Source organism: Podarcis cretensis (assembly GCF_951804945.1).
Source record: "Podarcis cretensis genome assembly, chromosome: 11".
Taxonomy (NCBI): Eukaryota; Metazoa; Chordata; class Lepidosauria; order Squamata; family Lacertidae; genus Podarcis; species Podarcis cretensis.
The window spans coordinates 21,641,894-21,669,521 of NC_137180.1; the positions used below are offsets into that span (position 1 = coordinate 21,641,894).

The window sequence follows — 27,628 nt, forward strand, 5'->3', positions numbered from 1 at the left end:
TTCACACAAACTCTAAAACATGGTTAACACGTGCAATGGCGACTTGATGGAAAAAATTAATGTAGAGTCTGTAAAACAACCAGATTGAGGTTAATAAAAGTTAAAGCTCATGCTGTCTTTGATTTTTACTGTTTCCAGGCATTGCAGCACGCAACCTGCACCAGTGTTCTTACACCTTCAGTTGGTGACCAATCTTGATAATCAGCCATTTTTTATTGATTTGTATTACCTCTAATATGTTTATTTCTCTTATGGCTTTAGCATTTAATCAAATGCTGAAAACTAAAATCATATGCAAAAAATATGAAGAAGCTTTACACTGATTTTATATCTAATCATTCATTTAGTAGTGCTGAATAATGAATGACCTCTATATCTTTTTTCCATTCTACCTCACTTCAAAGGCTATGGGGACGTTCCAAGAATGAAATCCAAAACACTTAAAAATCAAGAGCCTGCCTGCTACATGGCTGTTGATCCTTCAAAAGAACACAGGCTTACACTAAATAATTGATTTTGGCAACTCAGATGCTAAATATAAACATGACTAGTCCCTCCCATCCCTGACTTATTGGGTCTTCCCTTTCCATTTGTAAGGTTTAGAGAAAAATGCTTCTGAGCCAAGACTTCTGAGTTCAACATAATTTATCTATGAAGGAAAAATCCCTGTGTTCAGAATTATTATCCACACAGAAGACAAGTAGTTACAACCGATCTTTAAACAAATACATTAAGGATTAAAACTAAGCAACTATGTTCAGGATAGATTGACAACATAAAGGCTGCCGCTCCAATGTGTGCAAAAGTTGTATGATTCAGAGATTACTACTACCTGTAGCCTACCTTCTTGCAAAATATGCAAGAAATCCTCTCAATTTCTAGAAACGTCTTATATACACATTACCCACGCTGTTTAAGGGATGCAGATTTTGGAAGCTTTGCCATTATATCTGCATTGCTCCCCCAACTGCATCTTGGTATTTCAAACTAGTAAATTCAAGAGCAAGCCAGGGTTATGGAGGACTGCCAGTTACTTCAAAGAAAACTGTTAAGACTTAAATATTCAAATCACTATTGTGGTACATTGTTCTTTAAGAGAAATGTACAAAATGTTTGCCAGCACAGATGAATGAATTTAATTAACCAAGATGTTTATGTCTTGCAGTCCTGCTTTACAAAGCTAGGCTGAACTCTTGCATACTTTGATTCACAAATGAACATTAATACTCACATAAATTTGCCTAACTACCTTCTTGATTTTAAGTTTCCACACTCCCTTGAAGTTAATCCAGGGTAGAGAACAATTCCTTCTGGCAGAAAACTTTCCAGGCTCACACCAAGCTGTTCTGTGACAAAGTACAGGTAAGCCAGTATACTTCTTGCCTGGAAAGTTGTCTTAACATTTTGCTTCATATACTAGTCTACTGCATTCTTCCTTTAGACATGGAGAAGCTGCTTACTACACAAGCACCCTTAGTCAAGGGTTTTTGCTAGGCACTGTGGGGGCCATGAAAGAAACTTTGCCTATGTTAATTTAAATGTATAATTGCTTCTGGGATATTAAGATGGTGGGTAACTGGGGTCTCAGCAGCATTACAGTGTCCCTAGCTGTGCTATAAGCATTTTGTTTAAGGGTTCAGGCTTCCCCTGGCCTTCATTAGAGCTACCTAAAATACAGGGCTACTGTGTTTTGTCTAGTACAAGCATTTGTCCATATCAGAAGTTCACTACTTTCAAAAAGCTTCTTAAATGATCACCAGAACCATTATCCTCTTAATCTGCAATATTTCTAAATACCCTTTAAGTATTTATACAATGGAACAAAAACGATTTCAAATCCCAGCAATCTTTTCACAAGGAAATATATCTGAAATGTGTTACAGCCTACATGACATATGCCAACCAAGCATGCTTGAACACAAACCCCACTGAGTTAGTTCTATGAGTCTTATTTCTGAGTATGCTTGGGATCAGAATGGCAGCAAAGGGAAAAAAAATCCACCTGTTTCATCTTCTGCCATTAAATTCTTCCTCCAAATCCAACCTTATACCCCACTCCACTATAGACTCAATTTGGCAATAATGTTTAGTCATTACTAGTATCAGTTGCAAAAATGCATGAAAGTCACATTGCACTGCCCAAATTTAAACAGGGACGGATACAGAGGAAGACAGCGTTCCTAATCTAGTTAACCTTTAACTGACTGTCACCAACAAAATCCAGTCAGTGCTTTTTCTAACAACTGACACTTCTAGTCTTCTCCTTCCCAACACACACTTTTACGTTCACACACTTTTAAGAGAAAGGGCTTAGCTTCCAAAATTAGGAAGCTTGAATCAGGATTTATATGTGGTTTTATTACAAAGATGCAAAAAAGGCAGAATAATAATAAATGCTGACTTAATTGTTGAAAATACAATTAGGGCACCAAATTAGCAAAAAAAGAAATATAATACACCATAGGTATTTACTGCTAAGTTAAACTCTACCAAGTTAAATATTGCTTACTCCGAAGTATGCATGCACAAAACTGCAGCCTTAGAGCAGAAGATAACTTCACATAAAAGCTCCTGCAATTTTTCAAAGTTCCTTTCAACTGAATTGGGAGGGGGGGAGGTTAGAAAGGCTAAAATTATTACACATGTTCACCTATTGAATCAGAATGTTTAAGACAGGTTAGCTTAAGCAGGTACCATATTGGAAAACTAGGACATACCCTTGTGAACTTGCCAGAACCCTGGAATCTGAATATAATCACATGAAAATATACATAACTTCTGATAATCCCTCAAAATTCTTCCAGGTTTGTTTTGTTTTTTTGTTATGTATTTTGTATTCTCATTTTGTATTTTTCTGCTGTGAACCACACTGGGATCTTCAAATGAAGAGCAGAATACAAATTTATTTATTTATTATTTATATCAAAAGCAGAAGAAATGTAGTTGTAAACAGTCTCTCTGGCAATGTTTATTTGCTCACAAGTCCTAAATCTTGTGATAGCCTCATCTAATGGCTGATTAAGCCCTGGCAAACTCATAATTTTCCACCTATAAATGGTCTAAATTAGATAACTGCTGTAACATGCATCCACTCACATGTTCTCAGCCTTGGGGTTTCATTGAATCAAAAGTATGCATATATGGCCTTAAGTTGTTGTTGTTGTTGTTGTTGTTGTTGTTGTTGTTGTTGTTTGGGTTATACATTAGAGCTAGAATGAGCAGAGATGCTCACTGGATGTTTCGGTGCAGCACTTGATGGCATGATATCATTTGCAAGGTAGCACCATTTTTGTGCTCTGCCAGGCCTGCCAATGTCCATTACAAACACTTGACTAGTGTGTGAACTCCTCCCTTGCCCTGGGAACTCCTTCATATCCAGCCAGTTAGTTGAACTGATTTAATGTGAATGACCTTGGCACCCCACTTCAAAGCAGCATACAACAGGAAACACACATTTCTAGCTTTATGTTGGTTAACATGGCAGCTTTTTATTCCTTTTTTATTGCTGTCAAACATTCCAGTATCCCTTCACCTTACTTTACTTTGAACAGAAAAAGAAAAAAACCTCTTTTAACCAACCTGAAACTGTTGTTATTAACATCATAAAAACACTCTTCTACACCCAAAATAATAAAGTCATTTGGGAATGTCAGTATTCATGTATACCACGACTGGCTACCATCTATTAAAGACACCAACTTTGTTTTATATGATTTCCATAAGCAGACCTTAGTGGGGAAAATATGTACATTTGGGGTTATTCCCATCCATAAATGCTGGGCAGATGCCAGAACAGACAAGACAACATATTTACCCATACACCACTATAAGAGAAGAGGACCAGGACCTTATATTTAATTTGGTGAATTGACATCTGCCAATTTAAACTAGAATGCTGGATTCAACATACATCACTTTAAGCATGGGATACAGGTCACACAGTACTTCTGAGACAATGTGAACAGTTTTGGAATAATGTTTATAAATACTTGGGTGCTTTACCTAAAACACATCAAATATTGGGAACGAATTACAGAAGATTGTGGCAAACATGCCCTTCTTTTTGTGAGCCCATCCAGTTCACATAAGACAGATGGGATGGCGTCTGTCAAAGGAAAGGGACCTTAGGGAGAGACCTGTTTATTCATCTTACCTCCTAAACCCATTCCCGTCTCGCTCCTGGTATCAGAGCTGGAAAGGGAGTGGGCTAGAGCAATGAAGGCAGATGAGGCACAAAGAAAGGATTCAGCACCCTTCATCTGTGTGCTCCTTTTACTGCTAAGGACAGATTGTATACCCCGATTACACATTTATGTTTAAGCGTTTCCACAGAGTTTCAGAAGTACAGTATGAACTTACAGACAGCTCAAATTGCAACTAACCAAGCAACACATTCCCCCAGCTGCTTTATAATCTCAAATTAAATGAGCACACAGCAGTTTGGCATTTCAGTTCTTTGTCAAAAGCCACTGGATAGACACAGAACTTAAAATACTGGCTTGTGGCTATAAACTGAGCACGGTAAAAAGGCTGAGGTGACACAATTAAGTACACTCACCCAGTGCACACAACTAGGAAAGCCATTTCCCTTTCAGCAGAAAATACAGAACTTTCAGGACACTATTTAGTAATATGGAAGTTGTGCATTTTTCTCTTTCTTTTGTAGCACATTACATGTGTTTAATTAACATCAAAAGTGTGTAATTATGATCACTTTAAATCTGTATTATCCCCAGAATAGGAGGATTCTATCAGCTACCTTCCAAGACTTCCTTGGAAGACATATGGACAGGTTAGCGTCCCAAGAGCTTGTGCTCATTATAAAAGGGGAGCCCTTTTATATGCACCTTTCTTGGAAGTGACTCCTCCCACATGTTTGAAACTTGGATATCACAGCTGCTGGTGTTCTGCATTAACCCTTCTTCCCAGAACAAGTATGATTCAAAGCAGCAGGGTTATGAAGAGGATGGAAGGATGCACTACAGAATATAAAAGAATGGTCATGTTCTCTTCTCATGAGGTTAAATAAATGAACAGAATTAGAGAAAAAACAAAATGAAGTCTGCAAGTATATCAAAATGCCAAACAGATAGAAGACTTAGACATACTCTTGGAAATTTCAAGCACTTGGATCACAGCGATAGTAATGGATGGGCATGGTTTTTTAAAATTTTGTTTGTTTGTCATCTCCTTTAAAAATTGCCAGACCCAAAAATAAAAAACAGAACATATACAAGCAGAAAGTAAAATAGAGCAATACTACATAAAAAGAAAACACACACTAATTAAAACCTCTTTTCTTAATTGTAGAATGTTTTTTGTGATTTGGGGGAATTACATCAAACTGAACTGGCTGAATTACTTATTATCTAATATACAAAATTCTTCCATGATTTTGGTCACTTTTAGGTTGAATCCTGTCCAATATAGCCACTTTAAGCCATTGCTCCCACCCACTGTTTAACTGAATGAAGACACATTTAGCTACTTATAACATTTTAAAATTAGCTAAGAACCAGTTCTATAGAGATTTTTCATCTTCTAAAACAATTAGAACAAATATCTGAAGTTTCCTTTCAAATATAATAATGGTGGAAGTAAGATATTATAATAGGATTTTCCTTGTAACCAACAGGGTCAAGGGTCCACCTGACATTTAGCGTATACAGAACTATGATTGCAGCTTTTTTTCTTCTCTGTAAGAGAAGTCTACCCAGAAATATCTACCTTCTGAAGCTTATTGTGTGCAGTTTTCCCTTTCTGTGGAAGTTATTTCAATTCACTGAGTTCTAAAAAAAGATTATCTTCATTTGTACATTATTACTCTGACTGGTTTTTAATTTCCACAAGTTTTGACTGCTTGAAATTTCTTTTAAATTCTTAGTTCTCAAAATCGTAAGACTCACTGAATTGCAGAGTTGGAAAGGGAACCCAAGGGTCATCTAGTCCAACCCCCTGCAAGGCAGGAATCTCAGCTCAAGCACAGAATCATAGAATAGCTCTATGTAAATTAAAATAATACAAATTAGTTGCACTATGTTTGCAATATGTACCATTACAGCTCAATTCAACTGGCAGTGGGGCTATTTATTTAATTCATGCATCCATGCACAATACAGCGTGGGGTTGATTTTTGTTTCCTGAATCTCAGCTACCTTTTAAAAACACGCACTTCTAAGATTCATTTTTGGCATTAGCTTGAAAATACACAAGCAGCTAATCTTGAAAGCTTCATCTGGTAGCACTACATCTCTAACACTATTTCCGCTCAAGTTAAAAATGAAAAATTCCTTCCCTGGAGCATCACATTACTTAAGAAGAACATTCTGACCATGGACTGTGGCTTACCCACCTCCTTCCTGCTGCTGCCCCCTAAAAGTCATTCCCAAGGGTCAGACAACCCTCTAGGATAGTTCTCAATGCCACATGATGGCAGAAATCCAAGACGCCATCTGCAAGTGTGAGCAGAAGCTCCACTAAATTCAAACCCTACCCTTGGGATTATCCATGCTTCCACACCAATAAAGTTTATTCTGCAAAACTTAAAATATTCAATTTGTATTACTGCATTTGTAATTGGGGATCAATAGTCCTTGCAAACTTTTTTTAAGCAATTGGAAGTGGTTTATGAGATGATGTGCTGCTACTCTGTCTCCTTTCCAGAGTATGAAGTCCTTGTGGCATTCTCCATGTTTAAGTGTTACATCACCAGTGATGTTAATTATAACTGAGGATAACCAGGGTTCCTCTTTATTCAGAATTTTAAATCAGCCCGGAACCTTAGTTTCAGATTCTCATTCAGCAGAAAGCCTAAACAGCCTTACTTAATAGCTGACCTAAGAGTTATGCTGTGGTTAAGCCAGATGGTAAAACCCATGCTCCAGAAGGAACAAATGGGAGCAGAGAAGAGGAAACACACAACCCAGATTTCTGCTTCTGATTGCGTAAGCAATTAGAAGCATTACGTTTGTACTAGCACAATCAGATTGCTTTGTAATGTAAGCATACAAATAATAAAGCTACATTAAGAAAAAATTATAAATTCTAAAGTTGAACACTAATGAAAGGGGAAAGTAAAAATAAAAATATATGAAGTCAATGACAATCTAGTAAATACACTACAGGCAATAAAAGATGAGGGAAACTAGCACAAAAAGTAGGCTACAAAGACTAATATGGGTTTATCAACACATAATTTTTGAGTCTGGCCTAATTTAGTTATTGCCTTTGACATCATTTTGCTTTCCCTTTATTTTATAGAAGCACATTTTTTTTCTGAAAATTGGCAATACCTGGATCTACCTGTCCTGTCTGGGAGACTGAAAGATAAAGGTCTGTAAAGAGAAGAATGGAAAGAACTAGAAAAGATCAGGTGGTTTGGAAAAAATGAGGAGTGACTTAAACGACCAAATTTACACCCAGCTGAACACTGCAAGTACACCACAAGTATCCCAGTTTTTATATAGGACACCTTCCATGTCACTGATAGTGCCTGACAAATCCTTATCCTAAACTCTCTTACCAAAGCCTTGAATGAAGTCTTACTAACTTTTGGAGTGAATGGCACGACTTCTGCTTCTGTGAATAGGTATCAGAAACTAACAGCTAAAATTGTTTATAGCTTGCAAAGAGAGAAGCAGAAGGTGCTGTTGTTCCATATCCTGCCCTAAATTCAGCTGACAAACATTATCATGTTTTTAAAAATCATTGATTTCCGAGGCAGTAATGCACCCATTTACTCTGGAACAGCCTTATTCACTTGTAACAAAACCATCCGGGGGAAATGGGCTGTGCAGTGGAGGATAAACTGTTTAAAAGCTGAACAAACTTGGCACTGCTTTGGATTGTCTTCCAAGTTCTGTGCTAGGAAGATTAAATATACAGCTTCCGGAACCAATTCTGTTCACTTTTGGAAAATGAGCTTTGTACACCAATTGAGCTAAACAAATAGGTGAACTAATGACTTGGATCCAAAGAGCCACATGCAGTGCTCTGAGCACACGCCAGGGCTTTCCCTTCCGCCCATTCCCACTGCTTCCTAAAAATGCTTTCTAAAAATGCACCCGAGGGTCAGAGGACACTCTGGAATAGCATGGGGTGCTGGAGCTGAGAGGAATCAGACACAGACACACACACAATCACACACACACACACACACACACACAAACCCTGCACACAAGCAGAAAGGGCACTTTGGATCAAAGCGAATATTTTGGATTAGTTGAAGTAGGAGTTGATATGCTAACAAATAGATCTTCAAAAGAATATACCAAGTAGCATAAAAAGGACCAATTATTCTCTCCAGAGATTATGTTCCCTTTTTTAATCCACTCTTTTAATTGGTGTTGTAACAAGAAGTGGTTCTAAGTGAAGATAAAGCCACTATGATCTAATTACTTTTCCATTATTTACCTGTCAAGTTTTATACAGAAAATAGAAGCTGAGTAGATGAAACAAGGGAAATTGAGGTTAAACTTGTCCACTTCACTTAAGTGGCCTGCTTCGAGAGAATTAATTATTTGACGGTCCAAGTTACAGATCAATAATTTAAACCTCGGCTTTTGTTTTAAACTGTGCTTCAGAAAAGCATAAACAACTTTTTAGGCAAGTTCTCTTGAACCATCTGTAGAAACTCAGTTCTGCATAATTTAAAGTCAGATTCTAGTTTTCACTGATTAGATATTTGCTGATATTCTTGCACTAGCGTAGTGCCATGCATTGTTTCATGACCTACCAAATTTCTGTGCTTCTCAGCCAATGCTCTACTGCTCATGTTAAATGTACGTAAGATAGGCAAAGGGACAGAGAATGTCCAACCAAATTGCAAAAGCTATGTGAAGGGTCAATACAAACTGCTAGGAAACTCACCTCTCAATTTTATGAGCAAACTAGTTGCAAAATGAGTTTCATTTTTAGGTAACACAAGGAAGGATAATGTGTGCCATACCTGTTTATATACAAAAGACTAAGAATTGAAACTAGATGAGACATTTATGCTTGACTGAAGCTATTTGCCCTGGAAGGGAAGGGATTTGCCCTCAAAGCAACTTTCCTCCTCCAGTAGTGGGGGAGTGGGGAGGAACAGCATGAGGAAAGCATTAAAGCAATGTTCTCGAGGACTGATTTAAAAAAATAATAATTAAAAAAGAAAGAAATGCAGTCATTTAGCTTGACTATAAGAATTCCTGGGGTTTTTTCAGTTTATGCCTTTTATATTCCCAGATCATTATTTGTGGGAAAGGCAAGATACCATATCAATTTCTAGGTGCCCATTGGTTTAACACTTTGGTTGTGTAACTCCAGACATACTGGCTTACATTGTTGGGAAGGAAAATAAATCATTCCTAGGATGAAGTGGTGCTAGATGTCAAATTCACCAAGTTCTATAGTGTGGAACTAGATAGCACTTCAGAATCTAGGATTAGCCATGCTAATCTGTTTCTTGCTCGAGCTTCTTTGGCCACTTTGGCCACAGTGACCCTCCAGATGTTACTGAACTGGCACCAGCTCATGGTCAGAGATCATGGAAGCTGCAGTTCAGTTGCATCTGGAGGGATGCAGCTTAGCAATCTCTAGCATCTCATTTTATTAACAGGTTTCATTTCTGTTTAACATGCACACACCCTTCAATAGGGTGTTCTAAAAAATCAACACAAAATTAAGCCTTGACTGAAGGAAGCTCAGAAATGTTTCGATACACAGATGCCAATGGCAGATGGGAGTTCAGTAGAAGGAAAAGGGGATGTTCAGCTATTTCAGCAATCAACAAAGGCTTCAACATGCTACATACTAAATGCTTCTTTGTAACAGTACATGTAGCTAAGTATAAGGCATACTAAACAATACATGACAGTTTCAAATCATGCAGGTTGTGTGACCATGCTCCAAATGGCTTCAATTCTTTCCATTCTTACCTCAGACTTTTCCAATTTATTTTGAGCATCAATTTGGGTGACAATTTCATTCATATTTGTCTCCAAAACCATTCCGCCCATCACCATTTCAGCCAAAATATTATGGACCTAAAAAAAAAGAAATGACAAAAGAAACAAAGGCAAGCAAATTAATCAAATATTATTGCGGAGAGGCTGGTGAAATGTGGACTGGACGAGGAAACTATTAGGCAGATTTGTAGCTGACTGTCTGACCGAACCCAAAGAGTGCTCACTAATGGTTCCTCATCACCCTGGAAAAAAGTAGCAAATGGGTTACCATGGGGTTCTGTCCTGGGCCGTTGTTGTTCAATGTCTTTATATACAATTAGGACAAAGAAACTGAGGTGATGCTAATCAAATTTGCAGGTGACACCAAAATGGGAGGGGTAGCCATTGACACTGAAGACAGAATTGGGTTTCAAGATGACCTTGATAGATTGGAGAACTAGGCCCAACCTAACAAAACGAATTTCAACAGGGACAAATGTAAGGTTCTGCACTAAGGCAGGAAGAACCAGCTTCACAAATAACCTGGGAGAGGAAGCAGTGGAAGAGGACTGGAAGAAATTTAAGGACTATTTACAAAAACACTGTAAACTATATGAGTGCTAAGAAGGATGAGAGATTTGAAAACAACAGGGCCCCATAAAGTTAGTTGAAAAGATTATGAGGAGTGAATTTTATGAGAAAAATAAATTTTGAATAAATATTGTGTTAAAACTAGATATCTAAGACCTAGATAAAAAAATATTCAAAGTTAGGGACAAAACATTGGAAATATGTACAATAAGAATGGAAATAAGGTGATAAGTTGCTGGCCAAAGTTTTATAAATTTGGAACGCAGGAGCGCGAGATGTGAGGAAGTCCAAAGATGAAGAAAAGATGGGTATCACAAGATGTTAAATTTTATGTTTGTTTCTTCTATGTCTATTCTTTGTTTATTCTGTCTTTTCTCTACTGTATTAACAAAACTCTTAATAAATTTAAAAAAAAAAAAAGAACCAGCTTCACAAATAGAAGGAGGATATTGACAAGCTGGAACATGTGCAGAGAAGGGAACTAAAACAATAAAAGGTCTGGAAACCAAACTTTATGAGGAACACTTGAGGTAACTGAGTATGTTTCACGTAGTAAAGAGAAGACTAAGAGGAGATATGATAGCCATCTTCAAACATCTAAAGGGCTGTCACATGGAGGGTGGAGCAAGCTTGTTTTCTCCTGCTCTGGAGGGTATGACTCGAACCAATGGATTAAGTTACAAGAAAGGATATTCTGACTCAACATCAGGAAGAACTTTCTGGCAGTAAGAGCTGTTTGACAGCAGAACAGACTCCTACAAGAGGTGGTGGACTCTCCTTCCTTGGTGGTTTTTAAGCAGAGGTTGGATGGCCATCTGTCATGCATTATCTAGTTGAGATTCCTGCATTGCAGGGGTTAGGCTCTTAAATTCCTTTCTTCTTTGTAAAATTAGTAACATAGCAAACATTTAAGTTAGAGCTGTAACACTGGTTGCTCATAAGATGCAGCTAAAATATTATGGACTTAATGTTAGAGACCCGTGGAAAACATGTGATTGCCAGATCATCCAACACAAAACTGCACACCTCCTTTATGAGGCTCTTCAAATAAATATTGTTCGCAAGTGTTGCATAAAGATTACATATTGATGCCTATATATCCTATGTTTACCAGCTTTCCATACTGGATATTTCTTCCTCATCTATAAAAGCTTCCACGTTTGCAGAACACTGTCAGCACATGTTTTTAACTCGTAACACAATGTACAGTAGAATTGATTTTTTAAAAAATAAAATACTGTCCTCCAGTTCAGGGAGCTGCCGTACTGAAAATGAGACATGGGGTCTCACACTTGTCTAGTACAAAAATATTTGAAATTAAATAATTAAAATCAAGAACCTTCAGGTGCTTTGACTGCAGGCTAACATACATTGCATTCAGCTGAATATTTTTTTTGCAGTTACCAATATTTCAGGTATTGTATCTGCTTCAAGCATTACTGTGCAACATATGCAACTACTCTGGCATTTCAAATGCAATATAGCATTTTAAAGAAGCATATGATTGGAGTCTTTTCTCAAATACGGTTGCCAACTGACCAGGAAAAAAAATGGACCACCCTGCAGATTTGGCATTAGGCCGAGCTCCGCCCAAGATGGCGGCTGTAACAACTTCTCCTCCGTGAACCCTCCTGGATTACAAACCTTTTATAGCCTTTTACAGCCGTTTTTATAGCTGTTTTTATTAGACTTTTAATTATTTTACCTCTGTTAGAAGTTTTAACCGTTTTATCTCAACTGTTGGCCAGTCGTGGCCAATATACGTATTAACAAGGATATTCAAACCTTCTGCTGAGAAGGCAACTCCCCATTTGCACGCAAGTGGCCCGTGCGTGACACGTGATACATACACCATTTTCGACACCGCAAGGAGGCAGGGCGGAACTCAATCCCTGCATAAATGGGGAGCTGCCTGTATATAAGTTACACAGAACATTCCAGGACAATGATTTCCAGTGAGGGCTCTGTGCGCTGAAGTTGCGCAAATCAGGGTAAGTGCACTTAGTTTACATGATTTATCCCAATAGCTGTTTTTCTGCCTATTTCAAAATACCTTGGCAAGGAACAGATTTGCAGAAATCAACAAAAGAGGGAAGGCATAAGCCATTGGGGAATAAGACTTAGCCTAGGAAGCAAAGAAATATTAGATTGCTCAGAAATCACATCACTGAAAACATTTCAGCTGCAGGGTGGAAGAGTGTTTAAAAAAACATTCTTAAAAATTGGAAGGGCAATTTTTTTCATCCTCCTTCAAACCCAGATGTAGAGACGAATTAGCAATTGTTAGTAAGGAGGAGTACTTCCCATAGGAAAAAGGTGGGGGGAGCTTGCTAGTCTTCATAAACAGACGTTTACTGTTCTAGTCCACATCTAATTTCTTGGAAGAAGTAACAATAGCCTCAGAGGAACTATAAGAGGTGTCAAACAGTGAAGCCGGAGGGTGGGGAAAAATTCCCTATACAAGGGAGCAAGTTCAGTTCAGGCACTCAGAAAAGTTGTTTTCTAGTATCTTTAACCAACTGCCTTTCCGCTGCAAGTTATTATAAACTTGGCAGTGCAGATAGAAGTCATGCTCATGTGGAAGAAATCTTGACAATCATTAAAAGCAATTTTATGTTCTTTACAGAAACTTCTGGCCTGTTGTTTCTTTCCCTAATGGAAGAATTAAGCAGCTTATTCCCTCCACTGCCTCATTCTCTCAACAAGCATCAAGCTGCTGTACAACTTGGGGGGGGGGGGGAGTGGGGCAAGTACTTTTAAGTTTTCAACCCACACAATTTTCTTATAATTGTTTTTTGTTTTTACTGCCTAAGCTATATGTTCTTCTCTGCATGGAAAATTATCTTCCCATGGACAATACACTAGCCTGAGTATTGCTTTTCTACAGCTACCAGATAGGAAAACGTCAAAAGCAACTTACAATTCTGAATTAAGACTATATGCCAATCAAGGGGTTTTCTGTATACCACCAGCTTTTTCTTTATAGCACAATTGTATGCATTGTTAAGTCTCAGAAGTTAAGTCTGCAGTATTCAAGGCAAGAAAACCATGTGTAGGATAGCAGATCAGTAAAATGGAGGTCAAGAGGTTTGACTTGACAAAAGCAATACTGCAAATATGTTTTCGAAAATACATGTAAATTTTACTATTCATTTCTCTGGGTAAATTTATTCAGTTAAAAAGTGACTAGCTAATATAAAATGACATTTGAACAAGGAAAGGGACTGTTTACCATTCTGACAGATACAAGAATGTGATTTTCAGGTCAACAGAATACTTTGAATTCATGTTAGAGCAGCTCACCACACTACCTTATCCACATGGAAAATTAAATCCAGTTCACAGACATTCTCAAAGCACTTGTCTAGCGTTTCTACAAATACCTGTGGGGAGAAAAATTGCAAGGGGTCAAAGTTTTATAGCAACTCCATCATTCCATTATGGACAAACTGTAAATGTGGCAATCAGAACACAGAAGACCATCAAGAATTATGGAAGTTTTATGTATCTGTATAACATGTGGGGTTAACACAGCGGATTCTCTTGGCAGATCCCAAGTACATTATTGAAGATCAAACTTCACTAATGTGACAGCTTGACATTCCTGTTCCTTAGCCAAATATAGCACGCGTCAAACAAAATTCACACTTTATTACTTTAAATACTTCACACTGTGTCTTACTATGGTCTGAAAGCTTTACTATCAAATTTTTGTGGCACAGTTTACACAGACATGCTGAAATGCTTAACCTGACAACAACAACAAAACAGATTTGAGAGCGGACTAACCAATTTAATATTTAATCTCATCTGCCCGAAGAGACAGGCATTACCTGAACATCGCATTAAAATTTCTAGACAGTTGCTTTATTATCTGCTAAAGCTAGAGCCATTTGTAGTATACAAGCAGCAGCCTCATACTGCTTCTATTTAGGAGCTATGATGTTCTGCCACAAACACGCAGTAATGCACGCAGATTAATCCATTTAAAAGGAGACAGAAACTTACTTTATTTAATTCATGACTACGTAAGGCTATTACTAAAAGCAGCATTTATACTGACTATATACAACCAAAACATATAAAAATGTTCTGGGAAAGAGCAACAGAGTTCATTAAAGCTAGACATTTGCCTCAACTGGACTCCCAAACATAAGGGAACAATTTTAGGTAGAAAATATTTTCCCCTGAAATCACTAACTGTCTCCTAGTGGACCAGGGTGGCACCTATCAAAATGATTTTCTTTCTGCTTTCAAATATTGCCATTTAAGATTCTGCCAGAATGTTTTAATAGTAAAAAATACAAACCTTCAGTACAAGGGGAAAGCGGTGAGTGGGAAAATGCATTATATATGCACCAAAAAGAGGAAGTTGGGGTTACCAGGCTTCAAGGTATATTACAACCAGGGCTTTCTTTCAGCCAGAACTCGCCAGAACTCAGTTCCAGCACCTTTCAGGTGAGTGCCATTGCTATTATAAGAGAACAAGGGAGGTGTTTCTAGTGAGTTCTGGCTCCTCTGTTTCTAGAAAAATAGCACTGATTGCATTCCTTACAATTAAAACAATCTAGATAAATAGAAATGATCATATGATCCCCTAGAGTTCAGTGGAACTTTACTTTATTGCTATAAACTCTTTTATTCCTATCAGTTAAACCATCTGCACTGACAGGCTGCATGAACCATTTTTAGGAGCTACACCTGGAAGTAATGGGTAGACCTGGAAGTAATGGGTTAAGGTTTTAGTTTTGCCCATCAACAACACTGCCCTTGCTTCCTTTCCTAGCTCACCCCCAGCTTTCAGCCTCACCAAATATAAGCATTTTGAAGCATGATGGGAGCAGGAATATATGGCATGACGGATTAGGCCCATCCTGAGGATTATCCTAGAATGCATCTCATATATGAAAAGTCCCAGACTTTCCTTTCTAAGTAAGCACAATAGGTTACCCAGCACAGCTATATATGGATTTTTCCTGAGAGACACCCATAAATATTTTTATAAAGTGAACAAATTTCTGAACTCAAGTTTACTGAATGGATTCTCTTTGCTAACAAAATATTAAAATTAATAAAAACATGTTTGTACAAGGTTACATAGCATCATAACATGAGCAGACTGGGGTTTTTTGGGGGGGAGGGTTGTTGGGCAGGGTTGCTGATGTTCTTTTTGTATCTTTATTTTAGATTTTGTTGTGATTTATGTGAAGATTATTCAGTTTGGTTTTGTATTTTTAAATGTTTTATTTATTGTTTATGACTACTTTTGTTATGTTATAGTTATTCTTATTAAATTTCTATGCTCACAGGGTGGTTTACAATGTAAGAACACAAAAATACATACCATAATGACAAAAAAAATCCCTAACATCCTGCCCCAAACACCCAGTTTAAAAGATCATAGATTGTTTAGTAAGTGCAAGACCTGGGAATGTTTTTGCCTGGCACCTAAAGATATGTAATGAAGGCGCCAGGCAAGCCTCCCTGGGTATGTATTACAACCAAAATTTCCAGAGTCATTTCAAACTTGGGCAATGAGTGTCACACTACAGCTAGCCTTTTGTTTTGCTGTGGTAGGACACCCTCTTGTGGAACAAAATGGAATGCGCCCCTCCTTTAATTAAAATTAAGCATAAAAAGTGGTATTTTAGCCTGATAACAGCTCTGCAGGCTGAAAACAGGCTTGCAAAGACTACCTAGTGAGCAATATAGCATTTGCCGTATTTTTTGCTCTATAAGACTCACTTTTTCCTCCTAAAAAGTAAGGGGAAATGTGTGTGCATCTTATGGAGCGAATGCAGGCGGCGCAGCTATCCCAGAAGCCAGAACAGCAAGAAGGATTGCTGCTTTCACTGAGCAGTGATCACTCTTGCTGTTCTGGCTTCTGAGATTCAGAATATTTTGTTTTTGTTTTGTTTTCCTCCTCTTGTAGTCTGGTGCGTCTTATAGAGAGAAAAATACAGTAATTGTTTCCCATGTCCTACCACTGTAGCCACATCACCAGAATGGTCCTGACTCAGATTGCATTTATCAAAACCCACGTAGCCCTGTTAAACAGTCACATCCTGAACTGCTGACTTCTTATATATCTAACACATTTCAAAAGAATAAGCATGCAGCACAATTCTATATGTGCTTATTCAGAAGTACATTCCACTAAGTTCAGTAGGTCTTACTCCCAAGCATGCACACAGTTGCCTTAGGAATAGGTTTGAGAAGTTACAAAAACACACGCCACTTGATTACCACAGATTACATATGTACACAAAATGAATAGCAACAGAAACACTTTCAGAAATGATTGCGGTATTTTTGCATATCATGAAAACCTAGTGCCTCATTTCCAGTGGAAATATATTTTATTTTCCAAGCTGTTGTTACATGCAGGCAATATTTTGTTCTATGAGTGGTTCTCCAGAGCACCCAATCCAAGTGAGCTTCTGTTCAAACTTAAGTAAGGAACTTTGCTCACAATCAGCTTCCTAGCACCATTACCGGAAGCAAAACATACAATAGTGTGGCCATTGTTACATAATTTCCTCGCCATATAAGTATTAATACTTAGTGTTGAGAAATATTGTCCGTATTATTATACATAGGCATGTCAAGCCTTACAGGCAAGCAAATACACAGGTCAGCTTAGACAATAGTTCACCCAAAATATTTTTAGTGGAATACAGTAAATACTTCAGGATCTCATTACCTTACATCTAATGATGGACATTGTAGATTAAACTTCTTTATTAGTAGATAAAATAAAGAAAAACAACAGCACAAAAACATACAAAATCCTCTATAAATTACTTACTTGTATTAAATCTAAAATGCCAAGTTCACTTTCTGAAGAATCAACACAGAAGACAAAGTACAATGTGGCATAATGTCGGTATATCAATTTGTTGTCAGATCCACCTATTAATCTAAAACAAAACAAGATAAACATTAACAATTAACTGCAACATTCCAAGTTGCATTTGTTAGCAGCTACAACATTTTTTAAACTAGAAGGTAAAATTGGGGACCGCTCCCCCTAGTGGTGCAGCAATAAAATTGCTAGCACATTGCAAAGCTTAACCAGGGTCCAGTATGGTCCCAAATTTGATAGGGAACTGTGTCGAGACTGTGTGTGTTCTGCACTGCAGAGGGTTGGACTAAATGACCCTTGAGATCCCTTCCAATTCTATGAGACCTGCAAGCCTGCCTTACTCCATGTAGGGCCACTCAGCCACTTTAATCTGGACAACTAGCGCTGTTACAAATGCCACATAACACTCATTCTGCACTTATAAGAAATCTATATTTTAGTGTGGCAACATCCACATTTTGGAACTCCCTCTCTGTTGACGTGGGGCAAGCATCTTCCCTGTAGTCTTTTCAACACCTGCTACAAACATTTTACTTTAGGCAAGCCTACCCAGACATGCATCCATGTCATGTGTTTTAATCTGGTTTTAGCTTGCTGTTGAGTTTAATTATTTTGTGCATGTTTTGAATATTTGTTCTTGATTTCTTTTACTGATAATTGTATTGGGTATTTTGGTAAACCACTCTGATGGTTTTATTACAATCAAACAGTACACACATGTTGTCAAATAAATAAAACACACATTAAAGTCAAAACCATTTAAATCAGTAGGCAGTGACTCCTCATAATAAAGACTATATCATATAAAATGTACAAACATTGTAACGTACAATATAACAGATAATGTACAAACATCGACCTACGCTGGTACTGAAAAGGGTAACTACCCAAATGAACAACAACGCCAGGTAAGAATGTACATATGCCTTCTTCTAAAGCTGGTAGCCATGGCTTGCCAGTTCAGGCAAAACAGAAAGCTACACCTAAGTAGAGACTTACTGGATTACTTTGGGTATATGCAAAGGGACAGGCAAACAAAAGGATTGTTCATATCTCAGTGTATTAAGCTGAGAGTGGTGGTCCTAATGCAACAACATGTGCTTGCTAACATAGTAAGGGACCTTGAATCCTAGAAGATCTGCACCTGGGTTTAGCCAGCTAATCAAAGCCATCTCCCAGAGTGAGGCTGCTGTTGCATGCTGACAGCTTCTAGGAATCAGGTGAGAGCTGAGTGCAAGATGGGGACCAAAGGTGGAGAAACTGCCCCAGAAGGAGCACATGTACCCCACCAGAGGCATTACCCTTCCTCTAACACTCCATACAACCCTATGACACCAGTGACAAATCTGGCCACCATCAGGCATCACAGCAGAATATGCACATTGTCTTCTAAGCCTAAACATTTTACAGGAAATGTCATGGGTTTTGATGTTGGACTTGTACAAAATCAAAATAACGTTGATATGCCAAGTTTTCAAAGTGGGACACTTTTCACCACCTTCATATTTCATTTTAACAACTGAATACAATGCAGGATACTTACAAGCCACCTTCTAGGAAATTACAGACATTTTCATCACGTTTTGAGACTAAATGAAATGTTTCTCTGATAATTTGTTGCTGTGTATCTTCACTCTGGGGAGGAAAAGATACTAGGGTAGTAAAACAATCTATATTTCTAAATACAGTTGGATAACATAAGCACTGATCCATCCCTATCCAGTACTATGTTCTCTAAGTAACAATTTTGGTGCAACATTTTAGGAGGGATATATAATGTATATACACACACAAACGCGCACGCGCGCGCAAACACGCCCTTGGTACTGTTCCATACCACACTTTGTTTCAGAAATAAACAAAATATCAACATACAGACATATGTCCCTCTTAGTGCAAGAGAAAAGAAGTTATTATTCTGAATGGGTAATACAGAAATGCCGAAACTAATTTCTTCAGGGGGGAAATTCAACTAGCATCTCCGATTTTGCTTTGGGACAAGAGTAGCATTTAAACTAAATTATTTATTACACACAAATTGATCCAATTCCAGTAAATCACTACATTAAAAGTAGTATATTTTGCACAGCCACATTTTTTCCATTTCTAATTCATTATCAGAGTTTTGTGGCACCTTATGAACTGACTAATTTATTATATCAACTTTCAATAAATTTGTTTGTGTAAGGTGCCACAAAACTCTTAAGATTGTTGTCACTGCAAAACGCTACCACAGCTATCCCTCTAGTTTAACTCTCAAAGCTGAGTGACTACCTAAACAGAGATTCATCCTCTGAAGCATAGTCAAATCATCATGTCAAGCAAGATGCTGTGCACAAAGACAGACACAAAGGTGCATTTAAAAATCCTTCTTGGCAAGTTTTTTGCACTTACTTCACCTAAGCTGTTCTGTAACTCTACCACATTACAATATTTCTATATTAGCACAACACAAGAAACGAGATTTTCTTATGCAAATACATACCTTTTTGCAGTATTTAAAAGTGACTAAAAAAAATAAGAACTTTCGGAGTTACTAAGGATGGTGGTTCTGCAATTTTTATACAGCATAGTTCTCATCCTATCCTTCTCCCCTCTAACAATCACCAAGTAAAGGAACCAACTCAGTGTCACTTTGGGTTGACATGTAACAACTTTTCTACAAGTACACTTCTTTGTATTAAAAAAACCCGGGCAAATACACCATCATGAATAGCAAATGTACATGAGTTTCAATGTGCAAACACAGCAAAAACAGAATGACCACAAGTACAAAATAGACTTAAGGATACTCCAAATTTTCTGATTGGAAATGGTAGCACCATGTTTCCTCTTGTCATACGGAAAGCAATCTTTAAAAGTGACATACCCTACACATTTCTGTCCTGCTAACAAACATCCAGTTTTTAGTACCTTTTCTCTGTGTGTGTATTTAATAGTGCCAAACACTACAAACCTGGAATTCCTAACGGTTCAGGATCAATACCAACCATAACCCCAAAGCCTGGCTGAGTATCGCATGTCACTAATTAGAAGGAAGCATCAGCTAACAGGCAACATAAGAACTCTTCTGCATCAAACAATAATCACCTGCTTCTCATCTTACCCACTAAAATACCATTAGAACTGCCATCCTCCTACCCATCCCGCTCAGCCCAATGTGCTGAAATACAGCAAAGCAACCCCCTGTGCCACTAACATTTATCTTTCTTCACCATTACTATTCAATATCCCATTGTTGTTGCTGCTGTAGTTGGCATCTGCCTGTCTCAAGAGACAATGGAGTTCACCTCCGGGGGCAAAGTCAAACCGCTGGGTAGCAGGCACTGAAGTGATCTCCCAGGGGCACAAGCCTGGACAGTGTGTATGGAGGTTCTGGGTCACCCATATAACAAGACTCCCCTCTCTCGGCCTCGCTGATATGGTCCAAAGGAAATCAGAGCAATACAAAGGACTTGTGTCTGGAGTGCCTGCACATCCATGGGCAACATCTTTGGAACATTTCTTGCCTCTTCAGTCCTGTAGTAGGGCTACAAGGTGGATGGAGCTGCTTGTTGTTCCCCTTACATGGGCTAAGACTAGTCTTGATATGCAGAACTGAAAAGCATAGGTGGAGCTCATTTTAGGGGCAACACTGTCCCCAGTGTCATCTAATATCTGCATGAAACCACTGGTTGGGTTGTTCATGATGGGCAGTTGCAACTCTGGTGATGGCAATGTCTGTTTTGCACAGGACATTAGGAGAGGGGTCAGGGTGAAACTAAGCTTTATTTCACTGGGGATAAGACCTATCTTGGCACTCCCATGCGCATTTGTGTACACGCACAGGCTGGGAGCCTCAATGGCACCCCTCCGGAGACTTCACCAGGAGCAAAGAAAACCCAGCTAGCCCCCCTCCCCTCCATAGCTAAGGCACTGGGAGGGTTGTTACCTCTAGTGGGCGACACATCATGCTCTTATATCCCCATTAAAAAGAAGGCACGTGTCACAGACCTGGAGAGCCACTGCTGTTGGGGACAGCCACGAGCCAGATGACCCAGTGACCTAACTTCTCACAAGGCATGCATGTGATGGTGGGTTATTACGAGCCAGTAATTCTTCAGCCCCTGGAGGCCAAAATACGGTTGGCAGGTGATGCAGACCAGCACAGGAACCGACTCCTAAGGACTGAGGCCCCTTCGCTCCCTACCTCCCCCAATAAGGCGGGGTGGGGCCCCCCCAAGTGGATGAGCATTGCCATTCCAATGGTGTGTGTGCGTGCCAGTCATTATCGGTTATATAAGGCAGGGCTTACCTGCTCAACCCCCACTTCCCCATTATCTTATTCAAGTTTCAAGCTGCAGCACTGCTTGAAAGGGCCAGTGCCAACACCAAGGGGGGGGGGGAGAAGAAATGCCAAGAAGGGAGTGAGAGAACCAGGGCCAGATTTAGGTTTGATGAGGCCCTGAGCTACTGAAGGTAATGGGGCCCTTTATATGTCCAGCTGCCTTTGTCAACAACAAATTGCCGCTGTTTTTTGTGTTGAATATATGCTATATGGTAGTTTATGGATATCTAAAGCCATTAGCACATAACAGAATATGTGTTTTATCAAAGTAATTGATATAGAAATGAGGAAACCAGTGATATTTTAGGGAGCAGGCTAGAAGGAGGGGCCCATTACTTACACCATAGTAAAAGGTAAAGGTACCCCTGCCCATACGGGCCAGTCTTGACAGACTCTGGGGTTGTGCGCCCATCTCACTCAAGAGGCCAGGGGCCAGCGCTGTCCGGAGACACTTCCGGGTCACGTGGCCAGCGTGACATCGCTGCTCTGGCGAGCCAGAGCCGCACACGGAAACGCCGTTTACCTTCCCGCTGGTAAGCGGTCCCTATTTATCTACTTGCACCCGGAGGTGCTTTCGAACTGCTAGGTTGGCAGGCGCTGGGACTGAGCAGCGGGAGCGCACCCCGCCGCAGGGATTCGAACCGCCAACCTTTCGATCGGCAAGTCCTAGGCGCTGAGGCTTTAACGCACAGCGCCACCTGCGTCTCTTACACCATAGGAGCCTACAAAACACAAAACACTGCTGCTGTATGTAGGTCTTATTTTATTTGTTTTTTTATCTTATATTTTGAAAATGTACATCCAGGTTTTTTCCTTTAATTTTTTTTGATGGGCCCAAGAGAGTGGAGAACTAAACTATAGCTTGCTTAGCTTATACGTAAATCCGGCACAGAGAACATGTGCAGAGTGAAGGAGCATCTCCACCCCCATCCTTCTACCCGGACACTGAGGTCCAGTGCTGAGGGCCTTCTGGCGGTTCCCTCACTGCGAGAAGCAAAGTTACAAGGAACCAGGCAGAGGGCCTTCTCGGTAGTGGCGCCCGCCCTGTGGAACACCCTCCCATCAGATGTCAAAGAGAACAACAACAACCAGACTTTTAGAAGACATCTGAAGGCAGCCCTGTTTAGAGAAGCTTTTAATGTTTGATGTATTAAAGTATTTTAATATTTTTTTGGAAGCCGCCCAGAGTGGCTGGGGAAGCCCAGCCCGATGGGCGGGGTATAAATAATAAAATTATTATTATTATTATTATTATTATTATTATTATTATTTCCCTAAAAGTAAGCCATAGGGGAAGAGAGGAATATTCGTCTTCCTGGGCTGGAGCCGCCTGAGCGAAGGGCGCCTCCTGAGGGAAGAGGGCACCTGCCTCGCGGCGCCCCACCCCACCCCATTCGCAAGGAGGTCCCCCGCCACACAGCCACGCCACCGAGTCCGGCCCGCTCGCCCGCCCGCCCCTTCCTCTCCTCTCCTCGCCCCCACTCACATAGCGCTGGTAGAACTTGGAGAGCCGCGGCTTGCCGTGGTTGTTGAAGATCAGGATGGCTTTAATCATGGTGAGGAAGGAGCAGCAGCTGCTGCTGCTGCTGAGGAGCCGAAAGAGAGAGGCGGTTGGGGGGGGGTGTCCTGCGCCTCCCCCAGTCCGAGGCCCGCGACTCCGGCCCCCTCAAAACCCGCCTCTACCGAAAGACACCACAGGCTCCTCGGAACCGCTCCTCGCTCACGTGACGACGAGATTAGAAGAGGGGAGGGGGACGGGGAAGAGAAACGGTCATCTGACTGAGGCGAAGTGCGAGGACGGAAGCGCGCGAGGGACAAAACGGCGGCGGCGCGGTCACGTGCCCCCGGTAGCAGCCTATGAAAGCGAGCGCCGCTGGGGCTGCTGCTTCCGCTGTTTCGTTGCTATGTCGGAGCTGGGCGAGGAGCAGGAGCAGCCCGGTGCTGCCGCCGCTCCTCCCTCGCCTCAGGAGGGCGGCCGGGGTGAAGGGGGCGAAGATGCCCCGGAGGGCGGGGCCGGGCCTACGTTGGGGGTGCTGGATTCGGCTCCCGCTTCGGCCGTTTCCCCGGTGACCGAGGAACCTGCGGGAGACGCCAGGAAGAAAAGTAAACGGGCGGGTCGCGAAAGGGAGGGAGGGTCGCCCGAGGCAGGTATCGCAGGCCTCCCTGAACGGCTGAGGGCTCACGCTGTGCTGTCAAGTTTCCGAAAGGTCCCGATCTATTGTCCCGCTTACCTGCCAGTTGTGCTTCCGTTGATCTTGCTCTGCGCCCCAGGCCTCCATGAATCAAATGATTTCTTCTGGTTCCCCACCAATAAATGACACCCGTATTAATAAATATTATTGTATATATACGTGGGTGTAGCCAGGATTGGGAGCTGCCCATTGTGGCTGGGGAAACCCAGCCAGATGGGCGGGGTATAAATAATAAATTATTATTAGAATTTTAGTTACGTTAGGGGTGGGCAGGACACCCACCTCCCTCTGGCTCTGTCTAGCAGATTCAGACGGAAACGTCTCAACAATAGTTGTTTTAAATTACTTTCTTTTGACCCCATATGTTCAGAAAAATCTCAAAATCTTTACAATTTCTGCTTTTAGTTAAGTCTTTTTATTTATTTACTTGCTTTGGGGACACAGCTTTTCTCCCCAGCTGCACCCATGTATGTATATCCTGCTGTACCTCAAGGGCTCAGCAGCAGTATATTAAGTATATAAATTCTACAATTATAAGATTTTTGCAAATTATTCCGTTGCATTTCTCCTTATCTGTTTCCTACATTTTATTGATTTTCTTTCAGTATATTTCAGTGACATATTCTGCTGTGTTTCTATTTGTTCTCATTTGCAATGTTCTCTGCTTTCTAGTTGATGTTTTGCTCAAGGCTGTTGGGGATACCCCTATAATGAAAACCAAGAAATGGACAGTAGAGAGAACGCGCACAATCCAAGCCCTTATTGACTTCATCAAAAAGTTTCTCAAACTAGTGGCCTCAGAACAGCTGGTATGTGATGTCCTCACTTCCCTATTTAGGAATATAAGAGCCACCAGTAAGAGCTGAATCAGAGTAGGATGCTGCTGGGAAGCTTACAAGTAGGAATTGAAGGCACCAAATATTCCCTCTAGTTTGTCCCCACCTACCTCCAAAATATATACTTGATGAGTTCTGAGTCCCCAAATCTATTTGGAAGTTTACTACCATGCACATGGGTAAGCTTTTCCAAGGTTATTTCTCATTGTAGTAGAATAATGGCTTTAGATATTTTGAATTACGTCTATCGTGAGATCCTGAGTGGATGTAACTTGAAACTAAATGTAATGTGGGCATCTTCAAGTGAATGATTGAGGTTCCAGGTGTATATTTATGCTGTTGTCAAAAATGACAAAAGACAGAGAAATATAGAAGCTATTAAACATAAAACTATGAAAAAATAGATGTTAGATGAAATGGTTGTATGGGTGCAAAAGTAGCCACATGTTATATACTGGCAGTGGTTTTAGTTCACAAATGCTAACCCAGTCCTGAAATTATTGTTGTGTTGAAACTGAATATTTTAATATTGAATCACTACTCACAATGTTTGATCAAGAGCCATGAACACTAAACATAGTTGGACTCATATCCAATCTAGCTTTCCTGCAAAGCTTTAAGAAATAGCCACTTAGCAACTATCCATAAAGGAGCTTCGGTTGTGGCCAAGCAGTTATCCTGATAGCAAGTTGTCTTTTCTTTCACTCCTGTTACCAAAGGACTTCAAGTAGCTATGAGCTGGAGGTGGGCTGGAGGAGGAGCAAACTCCTGTCAACTCTTAAGTCCTCAGGCCAGTAAATATGGGTAGGCTGGTTTCCTCCTTTGTACAATAAAACTAATGGACCTATTCCTCATAGCAGTGCAGCAATAAAACTGCTAGCACATTTGCAAAGCTTAGCAGGGCCCAGTATAGTTTAAATTTAACATGTCGAGATCCTTGCCTTTGCAGGACTAGATGACCCTCTAGAGTCCCTTCCAACTTGACAATTCTATGATTCTTGGGTTCTTCGCCCTTGTTGAACCTTCAGCTTACAGCTGGCTGTTCTTCTCTTAGCCCTGTAATTGCAGTGACAGGATGCTGAGGTAATACGGGAAAGAATATTGTCTGATAAAAGTTTTCTGTTCAAACAGAGTAACTTCCTCTAAAAACTTACCAAGTATCTCTTTCTCATACAGTTTATTTATGTGAATCAGTCTTTTGCTCCTTCACCAGACCAGGAAGTTGGAACACTATATGAGGTAATTCACAGCTTCTAAGTATTTCCTTTTCTTTGCATTAGAAACTAAGGCAGGCATAGGCAAACTCGGCCCTCCAGATGTTTTAGGACTACAACTCCCATCATCCCTAGCTAACAGGACCAGTGGTCAGGGATGATGGTAATTGTAGTCCCAAACTTATGGAGGGCCGAGTTTGCCTATGCTTGAACTAAGGGCACCATTCAATTGTTTGGATAAGGCAAAGGTTGCCCTACCCAGAACAACTTCACTGGCACAGAGCTGTCTGTTCCACCCACTAAAAGGACAGTCCTACTAGTATCAATCCATAAAAGGGTATTCCAGAGAAGGAGGGAATGTGGCTGAGCCAGCCTGGAATCCATTAGCCAGCTCTACTGCCATGATTTGGTGGCCTTGGGCCCAATGAAGGGTGCAGTGCTTTACCAGCTTCAGGCTGGCATAGCCCAGAGCAGGCTTTTACCTGCCCTTCCAAATGCAGCAGTGGTTCAGTGAGTCTCACTGCCTGCTCTGGAGTCTGGATTGCTCTGTAAGATGTTTCAGTTTGATTACCATTTCACTCCATGTCTGCTGTAGCAAATGCAGCATGTAACTTTCAAAGTATGTTGTCAACAGATGGCAGCATTTCATAAGAAACCTTCAGTAGAATGTTGACACTTTATGTATTAGGCTGTATAATTGCGACCCAACAGTTTATAGGTTTAATTAAATATTAAATTTGTTTAACTCCTCTGTTTCTTGTTCTGTTGCAGTGTTTTGGAAGTGATGGCAAGCTTGTACTGCATTATTGTAAATCTCAGGCCTGGGGATGAATTAGGAGCTACAAGTGCTTGGGATTCTTAGAAAATGAATGGGCTATAAAGATCTTCAGAAACATTCCCCAGGGGCAAACTGAAGAAATGTCTGCATTGTTACCCATGGAGTTCACTTTATTCTCCCTATTTTCTCTACTTGTCAGTATAGGAGATAAATACAAGAACTACGTAGCCTCCTGGCTTCCATTTTCTTCATTTGATCACTTGCTTTGTGCAAATAATTGTGTGTGTGCCATCCGTACAGCTGAGCTGCCTGTCCTTGCTCGAGAACTTGTTTTGAAAGGATACTATCTCCTGACTTGGAGAGTACATGGATCATTATTTCATCAGGCTGCTTGGAAGTTTACAGCCTCCCTTTTAGGATATTTATTGTAGATGGGCAACTGAAGTATCTGTATATGCATAAAATAGTTACATTTTCTTATGACTATTTGTTTTAAACACAGTTGCTGGGATTTAACTTTGGAATCTGTAGTGCCAAAGAGACTTTAGGATGGTGTTTCTCAAGCAGAAGCCCTCCTAGCTAATCTCCTTCCTTCCCCTTGTTCACTACACAACAAAGTATATACAATGAAATGCAGAAATATAAATGTAGGAATATTGGGCAGCTTTGAGAATAAAGGTTATCATTTAACAAATTATGAGTTTATTGTTACTGCTTGTTTGTAGAGCCCCTTTGACATTTCTATTCATTGTAGACTTTCATCTTGTATCTCTTAAACAGGTTGCTTCAAGTTAAACCTACTAGACCCTGTAGGTGAATGAATAACTTTAAACACCCAAAGTGACCTTGTAGGAAAGTAGAGATCACACATTAGCTTCTCTTATCTTAGCTTCAGGAAATAA

General features: G+C 40.0%; 2 protein-coding genes and 1 long non-coding RNA gene across 7 annotated transcripts in view; 2 read left to right on the forward strand and 1 right to left on the reverse strand.

Moving 5' to 3' along the window:
- The window catches only part of LOC307226860, a 19,519-nt gene extending 13,575 nt beyond the window's left edge, over nucleotides 1-5,944 (forward strand). For all 3 annotated transcript variants that reach the window (XR_013843607.1, XR_013843608.1, XR_013843609.1), the window contains one exon: nucleotides 139-5,944. This is a non-coding gene — a long non-coding RNA (uncharacterized lncRNA). The remainder of the gene's footprint in view (nucleotides 1-138) is intronic.
- AP3S1 (adaptor related protein complex 3 subunit sigma 1) overlaps nucleotides 1-24,064 on the reverse strand; it is a 24,799-nt gene extending 735 nt beyond the window's left edge. The window contains exons 1-6 of one of the 3 annotated variants that reach the window (XM_079995877.1): nucleotides 23,193-23,441; nucleotides 18,923-19,014; nucleotides 17,323-17,434; nucleotides 13,826-13,897; nucleotides 9,915-10,022; nucleotides 7,293-7,334 (exon numbers count right to left, since the gene is read on the reverse strand). In XM_079995877.1, the coding sequence (XP_079852003.1) occupies nucleotides 7,299-7,334; nucleotides 9,915-10,022; nucleotides 13,826-13,897; nucleotides 17,323-17,434; nucleotides 18,923-19,014; nucleotides 23,193-23,261 (489 nt within the window). In that variant the 5' untranslated portion in view covers nucleotides 23,262-23,441 and the 3' untranslated portion in view covers nucleotides 7,293-7,298. Of the gene's footprint in view, nucleotides 1-7,292; nucleotides 7,335-9,914; nucleotides 10,023-13,825; nucleotides 13,898-17,322; nucleotides 17,435-18,922; nucleotides 19,015-23,192; nucleotides 23,442-23,937 lie in introns of those variants that run through there. The other 2 variants (XM_079995876.1, XM_079995875.1) reach the window with 2 other exon arrangements.
- ATG12 (autophagy related 12) lies at nucleotides 23,521-27,420 on the forward strand. Its single transcript, XM_079995823.1, has 4 exons — nucleotides 23,521-23,809; nucleotides 24,571-24,707; nucleotides 25,911-25,973; nucleotides 26,720-27,420. The coding sequence occupies exons 1-4, from the start codon at nucleotides 23,611-23,613 to the stop codon at nucleotides 26,777-26,779; spliced, it is 459 nt and encodes a 152-aa protein (XP_079851949.1). The 5' UTR covers nucleotides 23,521-23,610; the 3' UTR covers nucleotides 26,780-27,420.
- The last annotated feature ends 208 nt before the right edge of the window (nucleotides 27,421-27,628 follow it).

Bases quoted from the DNA above. Each gene is read 5' to 3' on its own strand.
- ATG12 (XM_079995823.1), top strand. From the start codon at position 23,611: ATGTCGGAGCTGGGCGAGGAGCAGGAGCAGCCCGGTGCTGCCGCCGCT. The intron at 23,810-24,570 runs GTAAACGGGCGG...TCTGCTTTCTAG, and splicing joins GGGAGACGCCAGGAAGAAAA to TTGATGTTTTGCTCAAGGCT. The intron at 24,708-25,910 runs GTATGTGATGTC...TTTCTCATACAG, and splicing joins TAGTGGCCTCAGAACAGCTG to TTTATTTATGTGAATCAGTC.